The 18,168-nt window shown below is 36.7% G+C and overlaps 1 protein-coding gene across 7 annotated transcripts in view; it reads right to left on the bottom strand.

Moving 5' to 3' along the window:
• ADAMTS6 (ADAM metallopeptidase with thrombospondin type 1 motif 6) overlaps positions 1-18,168 on the bottom strand; it is a 278,395-nt gene that overhangs the window by 247,176 nt on the left and 13,051 nt on the right. For all 7 annotated transcript variants that reach the window (XR_009690552.1, XR_009690551.1, XM_061129691.1 and 4 more), the window contains exons 4-7: positions 8,164-8,332; positions 1,237-1,448; positions 718-801; positions 75-220 (exon numbers count right to left, since the gene is read on the bottom strand). Coding sequence is in view for 5 of the 7 variants with exons in the window: in XM_061129691.1 (XP_060985674.1) it covers positions 75-220; positions 718-801; positions 1,237-1,448; positions 8,164-8,332 (611 nt within the window). In the remaining 2 variants the exon portion in view is untranslated. The remainder of the gene's footprint in view (positions 1-74; positions 221-717; positions 802-1,236; positions 1,449-8,163; positions 8,333-18,168) is intronic.

The raw sequence follows: 18,168 nt of genomic DNA, 5'->3' as shown, positions 1-18,168 counted from the left end.
GCTTTAGACAGAACCAATTATAGTTACAATATCAAACACACAATCAAAGGTAAAATACTTTCAACAAACCATACCTAGTAATAAGAACTGCATTATCGTGGTGGGCAATCCCATTTTCTGGAATGGTGTTTCCATCACTTTGGTGGGAGAGAATGGATTTCTGCCATTTACAGAAGCTATCGAGGGACTTGTCTGCATGGTGGTTTATCTCCAAGTTTGGCTGCAATACAACATGCATACCAGAAATGTTCCAAACAAATTACTAAGGTCAGTTGTTAAAACTTTTGAAGACTAAAGTGGGACTATAATTAGACATAGTGGTTTCTAGGAATAACCTCTTGCCAATTTTCATCTCTGTCATATCTGGCCTAGAATTAATTTAGTGTATTATTGAACAGATATTCTTTCCAGTTTCAACTTTAAAGATAATGTGATTATCAGCCTACAAAACCAAGCAAAACCACTGTTATAAGGTCTGCCATACAAATGCTCATCTTTATACTGAAATATATAGCTAACACACACATATATACATCTTGTACATACGAGGTATATTCTTATAAACTATTTCAAATTTGCTTAAAATATTAAGTGCTTAGAGCTGAAGGTCATATTCAGCTAGTACTTTCTTAGAATAGCAACAATAAAATATACTTTTTAATATTTCTACAGTCTGTCTGTTAAGAGTTTTAGACTTATAAACTAATTCATTCTTACCTGATCTTCTGTGAGAACAATTAAACGGGCCACTATAATATTCACAACGTTTCCTAGGCTGGAATCACGGTAAAGTTTGGCAACCTGACCTCCAGAAAATAAGAAAAGACACAAAGTCAGACAAAAATCACAAAGTGATTGTTCAATTTTTTTAGAGTGGTAGAACAATTTTTCATCAAATTAACCACTGTGTGTATAAAAAAGTATTCTTCTATCTCATATCACTTGGAACTCTACCCTCAAGACATCTTAGTAAAAGGTTTGCTATACAAATCTACTTCAAGAAAAATTTTCTTCTAAAGATGAACTACAACATAGTAATTAAGAGGGTGAGTCAATCTAAATGAATAATAAAGTAACCTTTAAATTCATCTTCTGTAGAACTGAAACACTAATAGATCAATTCTAACTTTCGATGAGCTAGTTCTCAAAATTATTTCACAATAAAAATCCATGACCTTAGTCAAAAATCACAACAAATTATTAAGTTAAAAAATTATATAGAGGGATCAAACTTACAATATTCATCACACTCAAAATGTAATGTTCAATGTCTTTGCGGCCATGGTAGCCCACCATCATTTTGTCTGCCACTACTAGTGTCTCCACAAACCGCTCAATGCTTACTGATCTCTTCTGTCTCTGGTGGATATGTGTGCCATTATTTGGTAGTGAAGAAGGAAAAGCAGATGTCTCATTCAACCACCAAGGTTTGCCACTTCTTAGGAGGTCTACAATAAAAACAATTACATAGTTCACATAGGTTAACTAATTTAGCCTACTTATTCATAGAACTTTCATGCAGACATGCTTCTCAAATTCTCTAACATATTAAGATTTTTCAAAGTGAGGGAAGGGGATGAGGAAATGAAGCAGTGAAAAAATTAAACTCTTGAAATTTTTCAAAATAATCTTATCTGAAAAAATTAATAACCTTAAATTGTTCATGAAAACAAAATAAATCTAATAGTTAACTTTAAAAAAGGAATCTTCAAATAATCAGTTCATATTTTTCCAGTGAGTGATTATGTCATAATACTTTTAAATTTAAAATCTATACTTTAAAACATCATTTCAAGTTGTTTAAAAAGCAACTATTAAGCATTAACTTTCTAAACAACAGTTCTGATGAAGAATATTAATATTGCAAAAATCTATTCCTAAAATGCTCTGCAAGCATTTATTTTAAAATAAGATGCCTTTATTAAACTATTTTAAATAGAGCAATTTTACTGCTCTAGATAAAGACCCTGACTCAATGGACATGAGTTTGAGCAAACTCGGAGATAGTGAAGGACAGGAAAACCTGGTGTGCTACAGTTCATGGGGTCGCAAAGAGTCAGACATGACTTAGTGACTGAACAACAAATGCTCTAGAAATCTCAGTTCTAAAAAGATATGAATTATCTTTTTCATTTAGTTTCACAGTCTAGAACTCTTTATCCTGACAAAGTATCCAATATATTCCTTTTCCAAACTCTAGAGGTAAATGGGATTAGAATCAGAGTTGAAAGACAATGATTCCAACATGACTCACTTTGAACCAGATTTCAGTGTGGATTGTAGCTTTTCTTTTGATTTCTAGATATTTGGTCCTTCAGCACAAAGGAAACCCTTTAGTACTATGGCATTTGTAAACACTTGCTAACTTATATTCATCTTCATTTAGTAAACTTGAGCAAGTACAGATCCTTTGTACACATTTTCTTTTTCTTTTAAGGGAAGACTTTTAACTATAGATTCATTCTTTTTTATTATTATTATTTTGGCTGTGCTGGGTCTTCACTGAGGCTTGTAGGTTTAGTTGCCTCACAGCATGTGAAATCTTAGTTCCCCGACTAGGGATTAAACCTGTGTCCCCTGCCTTAGAAATGCAGATCCTTAACAGCTGGACCACCAGGGAAGTCCCTATATACCCCACTTTTGGATCCTCAGACTGAACAGGAAATCTTTCTAACCATCACTTATTGAAAAATTTAGTGAGGAAAAATTAGAGTAATCTACTTGATGAAAAGCAGTGGCATTACTCTGTTTTCAGCTTTGCCTTTTTAAAAATGACTTTGAGAGAAGTTATAAATTTTAAGAAATAAGAGAAATAACCACAGGAAGTATCAGTCAAATACTTTGAAACTCAAATAAATTAAATGAGTATCTATTCCTAAAGGTCAAGAAAGAAACATTCTACTTCTTAATTCAATAGCATATCCCCAAGACACTCAGTAAGTATTCCTCTATGTCCATTGTGGCAGACACTCTTGAGGTAGTTCCCATAACCGCCTGTGTCCTTATCTCCTCACTTGAGTATGAGCTGGAACTGTGACTAGCTTCTAACAGAAAACAGGAAAAATGATAAGATGTACATGATTACATGTATATGCCTACATAGCTATGTTATATAATATTGTAGCATCTCTCTTACTACAGTTGTTTCCTTGCTGACTTACAGGAAGGAACCAACCAAGTTGGTAAACTGTACATGCTGAGGCACTGCAGGTGGACTCTGGCAGACAATAAGCCAAAACTAAAGCTTTCAGTCATATAACAGCAAGAAACTGAATGCTGCCAACAACTATGGGAGTGAGGAAGTGAATTCTTCCCCAGTAAAAACTCTGGATGAGAACCCAGGCCTGGTTGAAGCTAAATAAATAACCTATCCATGCACAAACTTCTGGTCCACAGAAAATGCAAGATAATAAAAGTATATTGCTTAAGCCATTGGGTTTGTGGTAATATCGATATGAGACAGCCAAAATCTTTTCTGCATTAATATTACTCCCAATTTCTCTTGCTCAGTCTTTTGTGATCATGAAACCACTCAGGCATTCAAATCATGCTTAGTTTTCTTCTTCCTCTGGCTGGACAGCTTAAAGGTCTAAACACAAGACAGAATTTCCATTGTTTTTATCATTTTCACTTCTCATTCAATTTCTCCTTATTTTCATTTAAAGTATTATATAAAGAATTAGACATAATTGGGCAAAATAAACATTAGCAACAGTGTTTCTCATTTTATAGTGTTTAGTATAAGGTAACTTTTGTTATTACCATTTTCACAACTTTCAACTTTTAGGGTTTTTAAATGTTTTTAAATGTTTGTTTGCTTGGCTACTGCTCCATCAGAAATATATATTCACAATGTCCTTGATGGACATTCATAAATGAAAAAATGTAATCCTTATACTCAAAAGACTTGTAGTCTGATAAATACATGTAATAAACATGCATGTATTCTGAATGAATAAAATTTAAAGATTAATTAAAATCTCTCCCATGTGATTAGATCATTACAAAACATTATCTACATTTTACAATTGTCAACTGACTGCTTAACATTAAGTTAAATGATCTGTAATCAACATCCTTTTTAGTGTGAAGTAGAACACACAACTGACTTGTTTTGTTTCAAAACAGAGATAAGTAGTTTTTCAAATGATACTCATTACATGTGGCTTGCTCAGTGTAATCCTGGATTGAGTATAGAATGTTAAAGAAAACATTCTTCCACAAACATATATTGTACAATGAAGAACTTGTACAATATATGTACAAAGCCAAATACATAGATCTCTTCATTATCTAAAGTAGAATTTTAAGTTTTTGATCAATATCAAAACATTTTTAATATATACAGCCATGCAAAATTATCTCATTGATCTGCTTTATTTTTCATTACTCACTACTTCTTGATGGTTGGCCATGTAGTTATTTGTTTATTTAAATGCTTATTTAGTAACTGTCTCTCCTCACTGGGCTTCCCTGGTGGCTCAGACGGTAAAGAGTCTGCCTGCAATGCAGGAGACCTAGTTTTGAATCCTGGGTGGGGAAGATCCTCTGGAGAAGGAAATGGCAACCCACTCCGGTATTCTTGCCTGGAGAATTACATGGACAAAGAGCCTGGTGGGCTATAGTCCATGGAGTGGCAAAGAGTTGGACACAACTGAGTAACACTCTCCTCACTAGAATATAAGATTCCAGGAAGCACGAACTTTTTCTGCTTTATTTGTTGCTGCATCAAGACTGAGAATAGTCTTGTGCATGCATGACAAACAAATATTTACTTAATAATATATATTAGTAGATAATGCAGGTATAAAGACATATCTGTATGAACAGACTATAAGAGCATTCAGTTATCTCTGGGTAGTGGTATAAGAGCAACTTTTTTTTCTTTTCATCCTGTATTTTCTAAAATTTCTACAAAGAACAGACATTTCTTTCACAAAAAGTTTTCTTTTTAATTTTTAAAAATTTAATACAGTTCAAATTAACGTGTGTGGTTCATTTTAGCTCCTTCACTGTCAAACCTAGGGGCAAGGACTGCTTCTTTTCCTTCTCTTTGTCTGTGAAGATGAAGGTGTAAAAGTATCTGATGCATTGAACTTTAAACTTTGCATTATCCTTATTTTTCTTGATCTTGACAGATCTGGTGTCCCTTCACCTGGCTGTGAGCAGAAAGTCCTTGATTTAATTTGGTGAGGCATGGTGACTAAGCGCAGGGAGCGGGACCAGACATGAGAGACTCACTTTGAGCTCCATAAAAAGTTTTTTAATCAACAGCTTAAATCTAACTAGAATGGGAAAATCCATATTTTAATTTGAGATAAATATACCCACTGTCAACAGTTTTTATACATTTTAATATAAACTTGAATTCCTGATAACAGGCAGTGTATACCTGTAAATGCACATCTCAGTTTACTGAACTATACCATTGAACTAGTATTAAAATTAAAATCAGTAGTTCTTAACCAGACATTTCTCAAACTTATTAAATGCAAAATGCTTTTTTCCCCAATAATATCTAGTGACATATCCATGGAATTTAGGGAAATACTACTACTACTATATTCCCACTATTGGGATGCCAGTGGGAAGGTATGTAAGCCAGAATTAGGAGACAAACCTGACAAAAGACAGAAATGGACAAACCTGGAGATAGGAAGACTAGATAGAAACTCATTACAATGGTCTAAGCAAGAGATAATGAGGGTTCAAGCTAAATGGGCCAGTGTTAGAGGTAGCAGAAACGTCTAGTGAAACGATGCATTTAAAAGCAAAGACCATTTGGGAAACAATTTCCATAATCTAGGTAAAGAGACTGTAGAATATAAAAATCTTCTCCCAAGAGGACAGAATTTTATGATGATGAAAATAGAATTGCCTGATTCATGTCTCAACCATTGAAAAATAAGAATCTTCCTGGTAAATATCAATTAGTAACAAAATAGGCACTGCAAAAGTCGATAATTTGAATCTCAGATAGTTAAGAGATACTTTTCAGAATATGGAATTTTTAAATGTTTTTGCAAAGGTGATCTTTACAATCATGACGTGGAGAATGTCATGTTAAGGAAAAAATGGTGGGAAAGTTATATCACAATAAACAGCTAAATATGTGAATCCTGCTTTTTAAAGAATTTATATAAGGTTGTCACTTATACCCTAAATTTTGTTAACTATAAGATAAATAAATGATTCCCATACTGTTTAGTTTCATTATTCAATCCAAAGACAAATTCAACTTTTTTTTTCATTATTTACTATGATGTTGTATTTCATCTCTCAGGTAGATTTACTTTAAGTGATCTTTTTTAGGACCAATTATTCTTGACCAATAAGAATCTCCCACAATTAAAAGCCTCAGAAATTACTCAGGAAGAGAGTATGGAGAACAAGAACAGTAAGCTAAGGAAAGAACTCCAAAGAAAACTTGTACTTGAAGCAGAAGAAAAAAAGCCTATGAAGGATACAGAGAAGAAACAGAGGGTGATGCATTCACTAACTCACAAAGTAAACTATTCTACTTTTACAGATCTACCTGTTACTGGTTGGTGAACTCTTCCTTGTATTAGGCTGAAAGCTGTCTCTGAAATACTCTGCTCCTACTTCCAGCTTCCAGAACTGTATACATGGAACAAATCTACTCTTTTTTTTAAATATAGTGTTCTCAAAGGTCATCCCAGTAATAATGATGGCTGCTGCCACTGGACTGAGTAACTAATGTTTGCTGAGAGGAGTACTCAGAAGGTTGGGTAATTTGTCCACAAATATGCCACAGCCCATGTTCTTTCTACTATAGTATGCTATATCCTCTATTTCTCCAAGTTCCTAATCTTTAGACTAAATAGCCTCCTAGCCCCTTACCTCTAGTCTTTCTCTTCTGCCCAATTCAGTCTCCATAAGGCTGCCAGAGTAAGCTTTTTAAAACCCAAATCTAATCATCTGATTTTCACTGCGTAAAACCTTTCAGTGGGATAGAGTACACTTAAGACAAACAACTGCTACTGCTAAGTCACTTCAGTCGTGTCTGACTCTGTGTGACCCCATCCCTGGGATTCTCCAAGCAAGTACACTGGAGTGGGTTGCCATTTCCTTCTCCAATGCATAAAAGTGAAAAGTGAAATTGAAGTCACTCAGTCGTGTCCGGACTCTTCGCGACCCCATGGACTGCAGCCTACCAGGCTCCTCCGTCCATGGGATTTTCCAGGCAAGAGTACTGGAGTGGGGTGCCATTGCCTTCTCCTAAGATAAACAAACTCTTCAACAAAGTTTACAAGCCTTTTGTGACCAGGCCACTTCTTTACAGTTTCACCTCTCACAACCACTCACCCCAGACCACTATGAATCTCACCCCTTCTCTCCAATCCATATTCTAATATCCAGTTACATCAACTGTCAGTTTCAGGAATGTGATGTTTTCTCTTTTGGTTTACAACCTTTGTAAATGTTATTCCTTTTATATGGAACACTCTACCCATTACTCCCTCAGCTTAAAATTCACTTCCTCCATGAAGCCTTCTTTAACCACTGAAGTCTAGGTTTGTTGTCTCTCTTATGTATCTCCATAGTACCTGAACTAACACCATCTTTGAATACTACCTTTAAGACTCTTCAAGTTTTATTCAAGCGTTTAGATTCTTATATCAGGTAAACCAAACAGCAAAGAGTACTACAGAACACCTGTGCATGAAAGCTGTAACTATTAGCTGGATAAAATAAGGTTTCCCCTTCAAAGAAACAGGTTTCCCTAGTGGCTCAGACAGTTAAGAATATGCCTGCAATGCAGGGTTCAATCCCTGAATCAGGAAGATCCCCTGGAGAAGGGAATGGCTACTCACTCCAGTACTCTTACCTGGAGAATTCCATGGACAGAGAAGCCTGATAGGCTACAGTCCATGGGGTTGCAAAGAGATGGACATGACTGAGCAACTGACACTTTCAGAGAAAAAAAATGCCAACTTTTATAGAGACTTGTATTTTACAGGCTTCTTAGAAAGCTTCCAAAATCGACTTGAAATTATTGACAGGTGACATCTTTTAAGTAAACTCTGGATATTATCATTCTAACTGCTCAAATTCCTATTTATTTTTTATTATTAATCTTACCATATGTGCTAGAAGAAAGTGGCAATACAAGACTATACTTTCTAAAAGCCACACACTCACCCGAGACCCCACAATGAGAGTGATCATATAGATGCCTTTGCTGCAGGGTAGACTTTTTGTAAATGACATGAGGATGGCCATTTTCATAACTAAAATGTTTGGAATCCGCTGTGGTATTCTTTAATGGTTCAATAAAATATTCTTCATCTTCTGTAGCAATAACACCATGCTAAAAGAAAAAGAAGCAAAGAATTTAAGAAGAAGAATCATTTTAAATATTAATTACTACTACTGCCAAGAGTCAAAAATAAGGTGATAACTCTCCAAAAAGGAGGCTAAAACACATGAATTTTGCTATTCTTTAAAAAGGATGCTTAAATATCTTTACATGCTTTGCCTTGTACTAAGCATAAAACATAAATTATTTCCTCCAATCTTCCCAATAACAAAGTGAGATAGTAGAGATCTCTGTATATTCGTGTGGTGCAGGCTCAGTCACTCAGTTGTGTCTGACTCTTTACAACCCCATGGACTATAGCCTACTAGGCTCCTCTGTCCATGGGATTTTCCACTCAAGAATAGTGGAGTGCAAATCAAAACCACAGTGAGGTACCATTACACGCCAGTCAGGATGGCTGCTATCCAAAAGTCTACAAGCAATAAATGCTGGAGAGGGTGTGAAGAAAAGGGAACCCTCTTACACTCTTGGTAGGAATGCAAACTAGTACAGCCACTATGGAAAACAGTGTGGAGATTTCTTAAAAAACTGGAAATAGAACTGCCATATGACCCAGCAATACCACTTCTGGGCATACACACCGAGGAAACCAGATCTGAAAGAGACACGTGCACCCCAATGTTCATCGCAGCACTGTTTATAATAGCCAGGACATGGAAGCAACCTAGATGCCCATCAGCAGATGAATGGATAAGGAAGCTGTGGTACATATACTCCATGGAATATTACTCAGCCATTAAAAAGAATTCATTTGAATCAGTTCTAATGAGATGGATGAAACTGGAGCCCATTATACAGAGTGAAGTAAGCCAGAAAGATAAAGAACATTACAGCATACTAACACATATATGTGGAATTTAGAAAGATGGTAATGATAACCCTATATGCAAAACAGAAGAAGAGACACAGATATACAGAAGAAGAGACACAGATATACAGAACAGATTTTTGGACTCTGTGGGAGAAGGTGAGGGTGGGATGTTTCGAGAGAACAGCATCGAAACATGTACATTATCTATGGTGAAACAGATCACCAGCCCAGGCTGGATGCATGAGACAAGTGCTTGGGCCTGGTGCACTGGGAAGACCCAGAGGGATCGGATAGAGAGGGAGGTGGGAGGGGGGATCGGGATGGGGAATACATGTAACTCCATGGCTGATTCATGTCAATGTATGACAAAACCCACTACAACATTGTAAAGTAATTAGCCTCCAACTAATAAAAATAAATGAAAAAAAAAGAATAGTGGAGTGAGTTGCCATTTCCTTCTCCGGGTCTGTATATTCACTAAGACTTATTTCCTTTCCAAATTGTGCACACAACTTAACTAAATCCTATGTGCTTAGGTATGTCGAATTGTGCTTTATAGTCGAATTGTGACCAATAGAAAATAGGCAGAGCATATACAACTTTCAGGTCAAGCCCCTATGAGCGTCTCCGCTGGAATTCTCCACTCTCTCTAAGAGAAAACCTAGGAAAAGTGGAAGCCAAAAAAGAACTTGGGTCCCTAAGTGACCTCATGGAAAGCTGTCCAGTCTAGACACATATACGGGAGAAATAAACTTTTATTGTGATAAACTTCTCATATTTAAAGCTCTATGTTACACCAATATATATGTCCTTAATTGATATACATGCCATACATCTCCATTTTGCAGATGAAGTACTAGGTTCAGAGGTTAAGAACCGGTCCAGTATTAGACAGAGGTAAGTGAAGGAACTGGCAGTCACACAAAGCTCTGCTCTTATTTGCAATATTATATTGACTTACATCTGTTTATACTTAGTCATGTCCTACTTAGTTCAGTCATCATTTCTCTTTAAAACGTCTTTGAGCCCAACTGGAGTAGCTTCACTCTCTTCTGAACTCCAAGAGAGCTTACTCTTGGTATCATTTATGCTTAATTAATTCAACACTGCATTGCTACATTTCAAGTCTTGAATCAATTTTTAACTTTTCAACTGCATGTTTTCTTTTCCCAAGCATACTATGTGCTCTCTTAAACAGAGATTGGGACACTTCTTATCTCTCCAATCCCCATCTATTAAATGCTGGAAAAGGGTTTCTTGTATCAGTTACAGGCAAAGAAAGTGTTCCATATGTAGTATATATAGCAAAAAAAAAATAGCTGATTAAAAGCAATGTGATAGTAAGTTATCTGCATCAGAAATAAGAACTTCCAGCCTTGTCTAACAGTGTTTTCCTAAGAATGGCACATGTAAGGACTGTTCTTAATCCAACTAATTTACCCTGTAACATTGGATAAAACACAAACTGAGTGTATTTCCTCAGCTGGAAAAATGAAAGGGTTGCTGTAAATTAGTGCTTTTAAAACAGCACTCTAGGGAGCCCTAAGGGTTCCAAGGAAGTGCCTTCAGGAGATTGCCACAGACAACAAAGGGAGACCTACATGACTTGGATTGCTAGGCTTAGGAATCAGCTGTGCTTTTATTAATCTATATATTAAGTTTCCACATAACATTTCATTTGAGAAAAGAATTTTGCTGCTTTAAAAAGAAAAAGAAAAAAGCTGAAAGCCTCTGGTGCAGATAATCTCTAAGATCCCTTTGAATCCAAACCTCCATGATTCTGTTTAGGGAAATTCATGCTAAGTACCACATGCTGGAAGAGAAAAATAAGACATAATCAGAGCTACTCTAATTAATAGATGAAACTGGCTGTCACCTACATGAAATGAGCTAAAAGAAATGAGTTAAAGAAGAGAAGCAAAAAGCAAGTGAAAAAGGGAAAGATATACCCAACTAAATGCAGAGTTTCAGAGAATAGCAAGGAGAGATAAGAAGCCCTTCTTAAACAAACAATGCAATGAAATAGAGGAAAACAGAATGAGAAGGACTAGAGATCTCTTCAAAAAACATGGAGACAACAAGGGAGCATTTCATGCAAGGATAGGCATGATAAAGGACAGAAATGATAAGGACCTAACAGAAGCAGAAGAGGTTAAGAAGAGGTGGCAAGAATACACAGAATAACTAAACAAAAAAAGGTCTTAATGACCCAGATAATCATGATGGTGTAGTCACTCACCTAGAGCCAGACAACCTGGAGTGTGAAGTTAAGTGGGCCTTAAGAAGCATTACTACAAACAAAGCTAGTAGAGGTGATGGGATTCCAGCTGAGCTATTTCAATTCCTAAAAGATGATTCTGTTAAAATGCTTCACTCAATATGCCAGCAAATCTGGAAAACTCAGCAGTGGCCACAAGACTGGAAAAGGTCAGTTTTCATTCCAGTCCCAAAGAAGGGCAATAACAAAGAATGTTCAAACTATCTTACAATTGCATTCATTTTACACGCTAGCAAGGTTATGCTCAAAATCCTTCAAGCTAAGCTTCAGGAGCATGTGAACTAAGAACTTCAAGATGTACAAGCTGGGTTTAGAAAAGACAGAGAAACCAAAGATTAAACTGGCAACATTTGTTAGATCATTGAGAACACAAGGGAATTCCAGAAAAACATCTACTTCTGCTTTATTGACTATGCTGAAACTTTTAACTGTGTGGATCACAACAAACTGTAGAATTCTTAAAGAGATAGGAATATCAGACTATCTTACCTGTCTTCTGAGAAATCTCTTGCAGGTCAAGAAGCAACAGTGAGAACCAGACACGGAACAATGAACTGGTCCCAAAATGGGAAACAAGTACATCAAGGTTGATTGTCACCCTGCTTATTTACTTCTACGCAGAGTACAGCATGCCAGACTCACAAGCTGGAATCAAGATTGGCAGGAAAAATATCAACAACATCAGATATGCAGATGATACCACTTTAATGGCGGAGAGTAAAGATGAACTAAAGTGCCCCTCAATGAGGGTGAAAGAGGAGAGGCAAGTGAAAAAGCTGGCTTAAAACTCAACATTCAAAAATCTAACATCATGGCATCCAGTCCCATCACTTCATGGCAAATAGAAAGGGAATAGTGGAAACAGTGACAGATTTTATTTTCTTGGGCTCCAAAATTGCTGTGGACAGTAACTGCAGTCATGAAATTAAAAGGCTCTTGTTCCTTGGTAGGAAAGCTATGACAAACGTAGACAGCATATTAAAAACAGAGATATCACTTTGCCGACAAAGGTCCATATAGTCAAAACTATGGTTTTTCCAGTAGTCACATATGGATGTGAGAGTTGGACCAGAAGTAAGGTTTAGTGCCAAAGATCTGATGCTTTCAAATTACGCTCGAGAAGACTCTTGAGAGTCCCTTGGACTGTAAGGAGATAAAACCAGTCAATCCTAAAGGAAATCAACGGTGAATACTCATTGAAAGGACTGATGCTGAAGCTGAAGCTCTAATACTTTGACCACCTGATATGAAGAGCCCACTCATTGGAAAACACCCTGATGCTGGGAAAGATTGAGGACAGAAGGAGAAGGGGGTGGCAGAGAATGAGATGGTTAGATAGCATCACTGACTCAATGGATAGGAATTTGAGCAAACTTCAAGAAATAGTGAAGCACACGGGAGCCTGGTGTGCTGCAAACCACAGGGTCACAAAGAGTCGGACACAATTTGCGACTGAACAACAATAACAAAAGAATGCAAAAAAATAAAAATGCAGCCTAGTCACTTCACATCATTTTCACTATTGTTGGCTTTATTTAAGGATATCAGTCCCTAAGTTAAATAGAAATACTGACAAGAATGCTTCCCTGGTGGCTCAATGATAAAAACATCTGCCTACCAATGTAAGAGATATGGGTTCGATCCTTGACTTGGGAAGAACTCATGAACAAGGAAATGGCAACCAACTCCAGTATTCTTACCTAAGAAATCTCATGAATAGAGGAGATTGGCCCTCTACAATCCATGGGGTTGCAAAAGAGTCAGACACAACTTAGTGAGTAAATAACAACAACTGACAGGAATAACAGAATAGAACACTAACAAATTCTAATATGTTCAAGCTGGTTTTAGAAAAGGCAGAGGAACCAGAGATCAAATTGCCAATATCCGCTGGATCATCAAAAAAGCAAGAGAGTTCCAGAAAAACATCTATTTCTGCTTTATTGACTATGCCAAAGCCTTTGACTGTGTGGATCACAATAAACTGTGGAAAATTCTGAAAGAGATGGAAATACCAGGCCACCTGACCTGCCTCTTGAGAAACCTGTATGCAGGTCAGGAAGCAACACTTAGAACTGGACATGGAACAACAGACTGGTTCCAAATAGGAAAAGGAGTACGTCAAGGCTGTGTATTGTCACCCTGCTTATTTAACTTATATGCAGAGTACATCATGAGAAACGCTGGGCTGGAGGAAGCACAAGCTGGAATCAAGATTGCCAGGAGAAATAACAATAACCTCAGATATGCAGAAGACACCACCCTTATAGCAGAAAGTGAAGAAGAACTAAAAAAGCCTCTTGATGAAAGTGAAAGAGGAGAGTGAAAAAGTTTGCTTAAAGCTCATCATTCAGAAAACTAAGATCATGGCATCCGGTCCCATCACTTCATGGCAAATAGATGGGGAAACAGTGGAAACAGTGGCAGACTTTATTTTTCTGGGCTCCAAAATCACTGCAGATGGTGATTGCAGTCATGAAATTAAAAGACGCTTACTCCTTGGAAGGAAAGTTATGACCAACCTAGATAGCATATTAAAAAGCAGAGACATTACTTTGTCAACAAAGGTCCGTCTAGTCAAGGTTATGGTTTTTCCAGTGGTTATGTATGGATGTGAGAGTTGGACTGTGAAGAAAGCTGAGTGCCGAAGAATTGATGCTTTTGAATTGTGGTGTTGGAGAAGACTCTTGAGAGTCTCTTGGACTGCAAGGAGATCTAACCATTTCATCCTAAAGGAGATCAGTCCTGGGTGTTCATTGGAAGGATTGATGTGGAAGCTGAGACTCCAATACTTTGGTCACCTGATGCGAAGAGCTGACTTATTTGAAAAGACCCTGATGCTGGGAAAGATTGAGGGGAGGAGGAGAAGGGGACAACAGAGGATAAGATGGCTAGATGGCCTTACCGACTCAAAGGATGTGCGTTTGGGTGGACACCGGGAGTTGGTGATGGACAGGGAGGCCTGGCATGCTGCGGTTCATGGGGTCGCAAAGAGCCGGACACAACTGAGTGACTGAACTGAACTGAAACCCTAATATCTGATTATGAATTACTTTACCAAGAAGATTAACAAAGCAATAACAAACTGAGCAAGTCTCCTGAAGAAAAGAGGGTGCATGCAGAAGGGAGGGATTATATAAGACATTTTGATAAGCATGAAGTGTAGGAAGCAGGGTCTAGATGCTGGACTGTGAGTAGATGTCAAAAACAAGAAACTCAAGCTGCTGGAGAAGAACAGTCAGAAACCTGGTAAATAAAATCTCTAATTTCAAGAAGGTAAAGGTCCTGGAAGAAAATCCAGAAATCTGATGTGTTAAGTAGTCTGTAAAATGTTTATACACATTATCCCATTTAATCTTAGTATCTCTATAAAGTAGGTACTACTATTTGGCAGATAAGAAAATTATGTTGAGCAAAGTTCAGTAACATTCACTCAACTATCTTTGAAGGCTGAAGTCTTAGTCACTAGATTATAATGCCCTTAGTCTGAGGGTTGCTTTTAACTTCATCTATTTATTTAAAAAGTATGCTTTGAGAGCCTACCACATGACAGGTACTGTTCTAGGTGGTAGGAGTACAAATGTGAAAAAAGAGTTTTGGCCCTTTCATGAAGCTTATATTCTTTGGGGAAGAACTTGAAAAAAAGTCATTCATTCATTTTATAAATAAATGAACAATCAGGTAGCAAGAAATATCAAGAAGAGAAATAAAGCAGTAAGAGGACAGAAAGTAATCAGAGGACAGAGAGAATTATACAAACTATTTAGGATGGTCAGGAACATCCTCTATATTAAGGTGGCGTTTGAACAGCAACCTGAATAAAGTGAAGGAGTATGCCAGACATCTTAGAAAAGAGCCAGTCAGACAGTGGGAATGGCAAATGCAGAAACAACAGGACAGAAGCATGCACACAGTATTTCAGAAGGAGTTCTGTGGATAGAGGGAGGGAAAGGGGAAAGGATTATGTGCTGGAGGTCAGATGATGGAGTCCTCCTTTCCCTGACATGCCAGTCCCTCCAAAAACCCCAAGGCTCATCCCCTGGATTCCATTCCCCATATGGTTAGGTACATATGGCTTCATCACATTTTGTGATCTCATCTTCTACTTCCCCCTTCACCATTAAAACACTGCGATTATATCCTCTCAAACTCAAGGTCAATTACATATAATTGATATATACCCTCTGCCTCATCTGTGAATGTTCATTTCATCATGTTCAAACAAAAGCCTGAATCTCCCTAAATAACATTTTTCCTTCCCTGTAATCTTCTGGAATGGTAGCTACTTTCTCTCCTACATGCCTCCTATTGGACCTGGAGGGAGGGTTAAGATTTCTTGTACTCAATGCCATTTCTAAGCAATTATCACCCTGCTCTCAAAAAAAAAAAAAAATCCATACCCTTCAAATCCCATACCATCACCTTTTCCCTCTACAAGTAGCAGTTGACAACTACTGACCCAAAGTCACTTTCATCACTCCTCAAAGACCTTAGCTTCTGGATTATTGTCACTCACTGCAATACCATTCCTGAATAATTGTTGACTTGAGTATTTTCTTATATCATTGGTTCTTAGTATTTGTATTTGTGTATGTGCCCTGAATCCCTCTGGAGGTCTAGGAGAGAAGCCACTGATAAATTCAATTATTGGTCTTCAGTCTACTCTTATTTTGACTCAGCAGCATATTTCCCTTTAAATACTTCCCTCTATTAGCTTTTAGGATATTTGCCTGGTTTTTCTTCAGCCTTCTTGCTCCACTGTTCTTAGATGTCCCTCCACATCTTTTTGATCTCCCTAACCTCTTGGAGCACCCAAAGGCTCAGTCCTTAGACCTCTAATTTATTCTATATATACTCTCTCAAAGCAAGTTCATATTACCTCCTGGCTTTAAATGCCATATATATAGATAGATACTGATACAGACACACAAATAGATGACTCCCAAAATAAGTTCACAACTCACATCTCTCTCCTAAACTCCAGGCTTGCATATCTAGCATCCTATATAGTATCTCAAGTTCAACATGTGAAATTATGATATATAAAACCCCCCAACCTAGTACTCCGACAGCTTTCCATCTCAATTAATGCCTACATCTTTCTCATCTCATTAATGGCTGCTATTAATATAGTCTAGTTGCTCAGGCCCCAAGCTTGGAATCATCACTGATTCTTTCCTTACTGTGTTCTCTAAAGCCTAACATCTGCCACCAGTTCTCTTTCTAACTTCACCCTCCATTACTCTTGCTCTCTCTCACTTAGCTCTAGCCATGGTAATCTTGGTGTTCCTCAAACACTCTCAAATCAGACCTTTGTATTTAAAGATTTCTACCTGGAAATCTTATCCCTCAGATGTCATCATTTCTTTTCTTATTCCTTTTAAGGTCTTAAGTAAATATTTTTTCTACCTTAGAACTTATCACTATCCAACATATTATGATTCTTACTTACTTAATTGTGCATCTCCTCCACTAGAATGCAAGCTATATGATTACATGGATTCTTGTTTTGCTCACTGTTATACTCCTATCACCTAGAACAGTGCCTCTTACAATGATAAGTACTTATAATCATTTGATGAATGGATGAATTAATAATGAAAAATGTAGAGGCAATTGTGAATATAACTAAATGAACAGAAAGTCTAATGGGGTTGTTAGTCTTTTCTAACTATGTGTATAGTATTTAGTCTCTTATAGAGATAAAAGAAAATAATTTTTCATGAAGTAAGAACAAAATACAAAGAAAGAAACAATCTGGAAAAGATCTGTTGAAAATAAGAAATATGACTGCTATAATTTTTAAATAAATTAAAGAAAAAGAAAGCAAAAGTGGGAAAATTTCATAGACCTTAGAACAAAAATGAAAAAAAAAAGGGCGGGGGTAGAAAAGAGGAGAACCAATTACAGAATGGGATGGTGGGGGATAAGGAGAGAAAGTTACTAAGAAATTTTTTTTTATATATCTCTTAGTTGAAGGAGAGTCTTTAAATTGAAAGTGCTTATCAAATACAAAGTCGGAGTAAGGACAGAAGACCCACAGCTCACCACATTATTATACAATTCCTGAAACAAAGAGGGTAAAAAGAAAAGCATACCATTTTGAAGAAAGAAAAATTTTTAAAGTAAAGAACAAGAAGCAGACTTTTATCTGCCACCAAAATAAATCAGTGCTAATTTTTTTAGACCTTTAAATCTTTTCCTAAGATATAAAACCATAGAGATAAGTTTGATACCCCATATTTCCCTTTTCCAATTCTACCATCCATGGTCCTAAAGGAAAACTATTTTTGAACCTAGAATTCTATATATAGCTAAATTATTAACCAAACAAGAGGGCAACATAAAGTCACTTTGAAACAGGCAAAGACTCAGAAATTTTACTTCTCAGGCACCTTTTCTGAGGTAATTACTTAACAATGTTCTCCAACAAAACAAGTATGCAAATTCTGTAAACAAAAAGAAAATGTGGAACTAACCTAGGAAAAAAGAAACCCCAAGATCTTGAGCTATTACTAGCTTAAGAAATTGATTAACCCATATACTCCAAGAAAAATGCCTCCAAAGAAGAATGGAATATATTCCAAGCAATAGATACAAGGGCTAAGGAAATGGACGAGTGGTATAAGCATTGTAAAATTGAAATTATGGGTAAGGAAATATGATTAGAAGCACCAATAATCTCCACATTGAAAACTATTTTATATAGAACAATTAAAAACAAAATTGGTTAGAAAG

The sequence above is a fragment of the Dama dama genome, chromosome 25, assembly GCF_033118175.1.
Source record: "Dama dama isolate Ldn47 chromosome 25, ASM3311817v1, whole genome shotgun sequence".
In the NCBI taxonomy this organism is placed as follows: Eukaryota; Metazoa; Chordata; class Mammalia; order Artiodactyla; family Cervidae; genus Dama; species Dama dama.
Note: the sequence above shows the minus strand (reverse complement) of the source record. Positions and strands in the feature narration are given on the sequence as shown.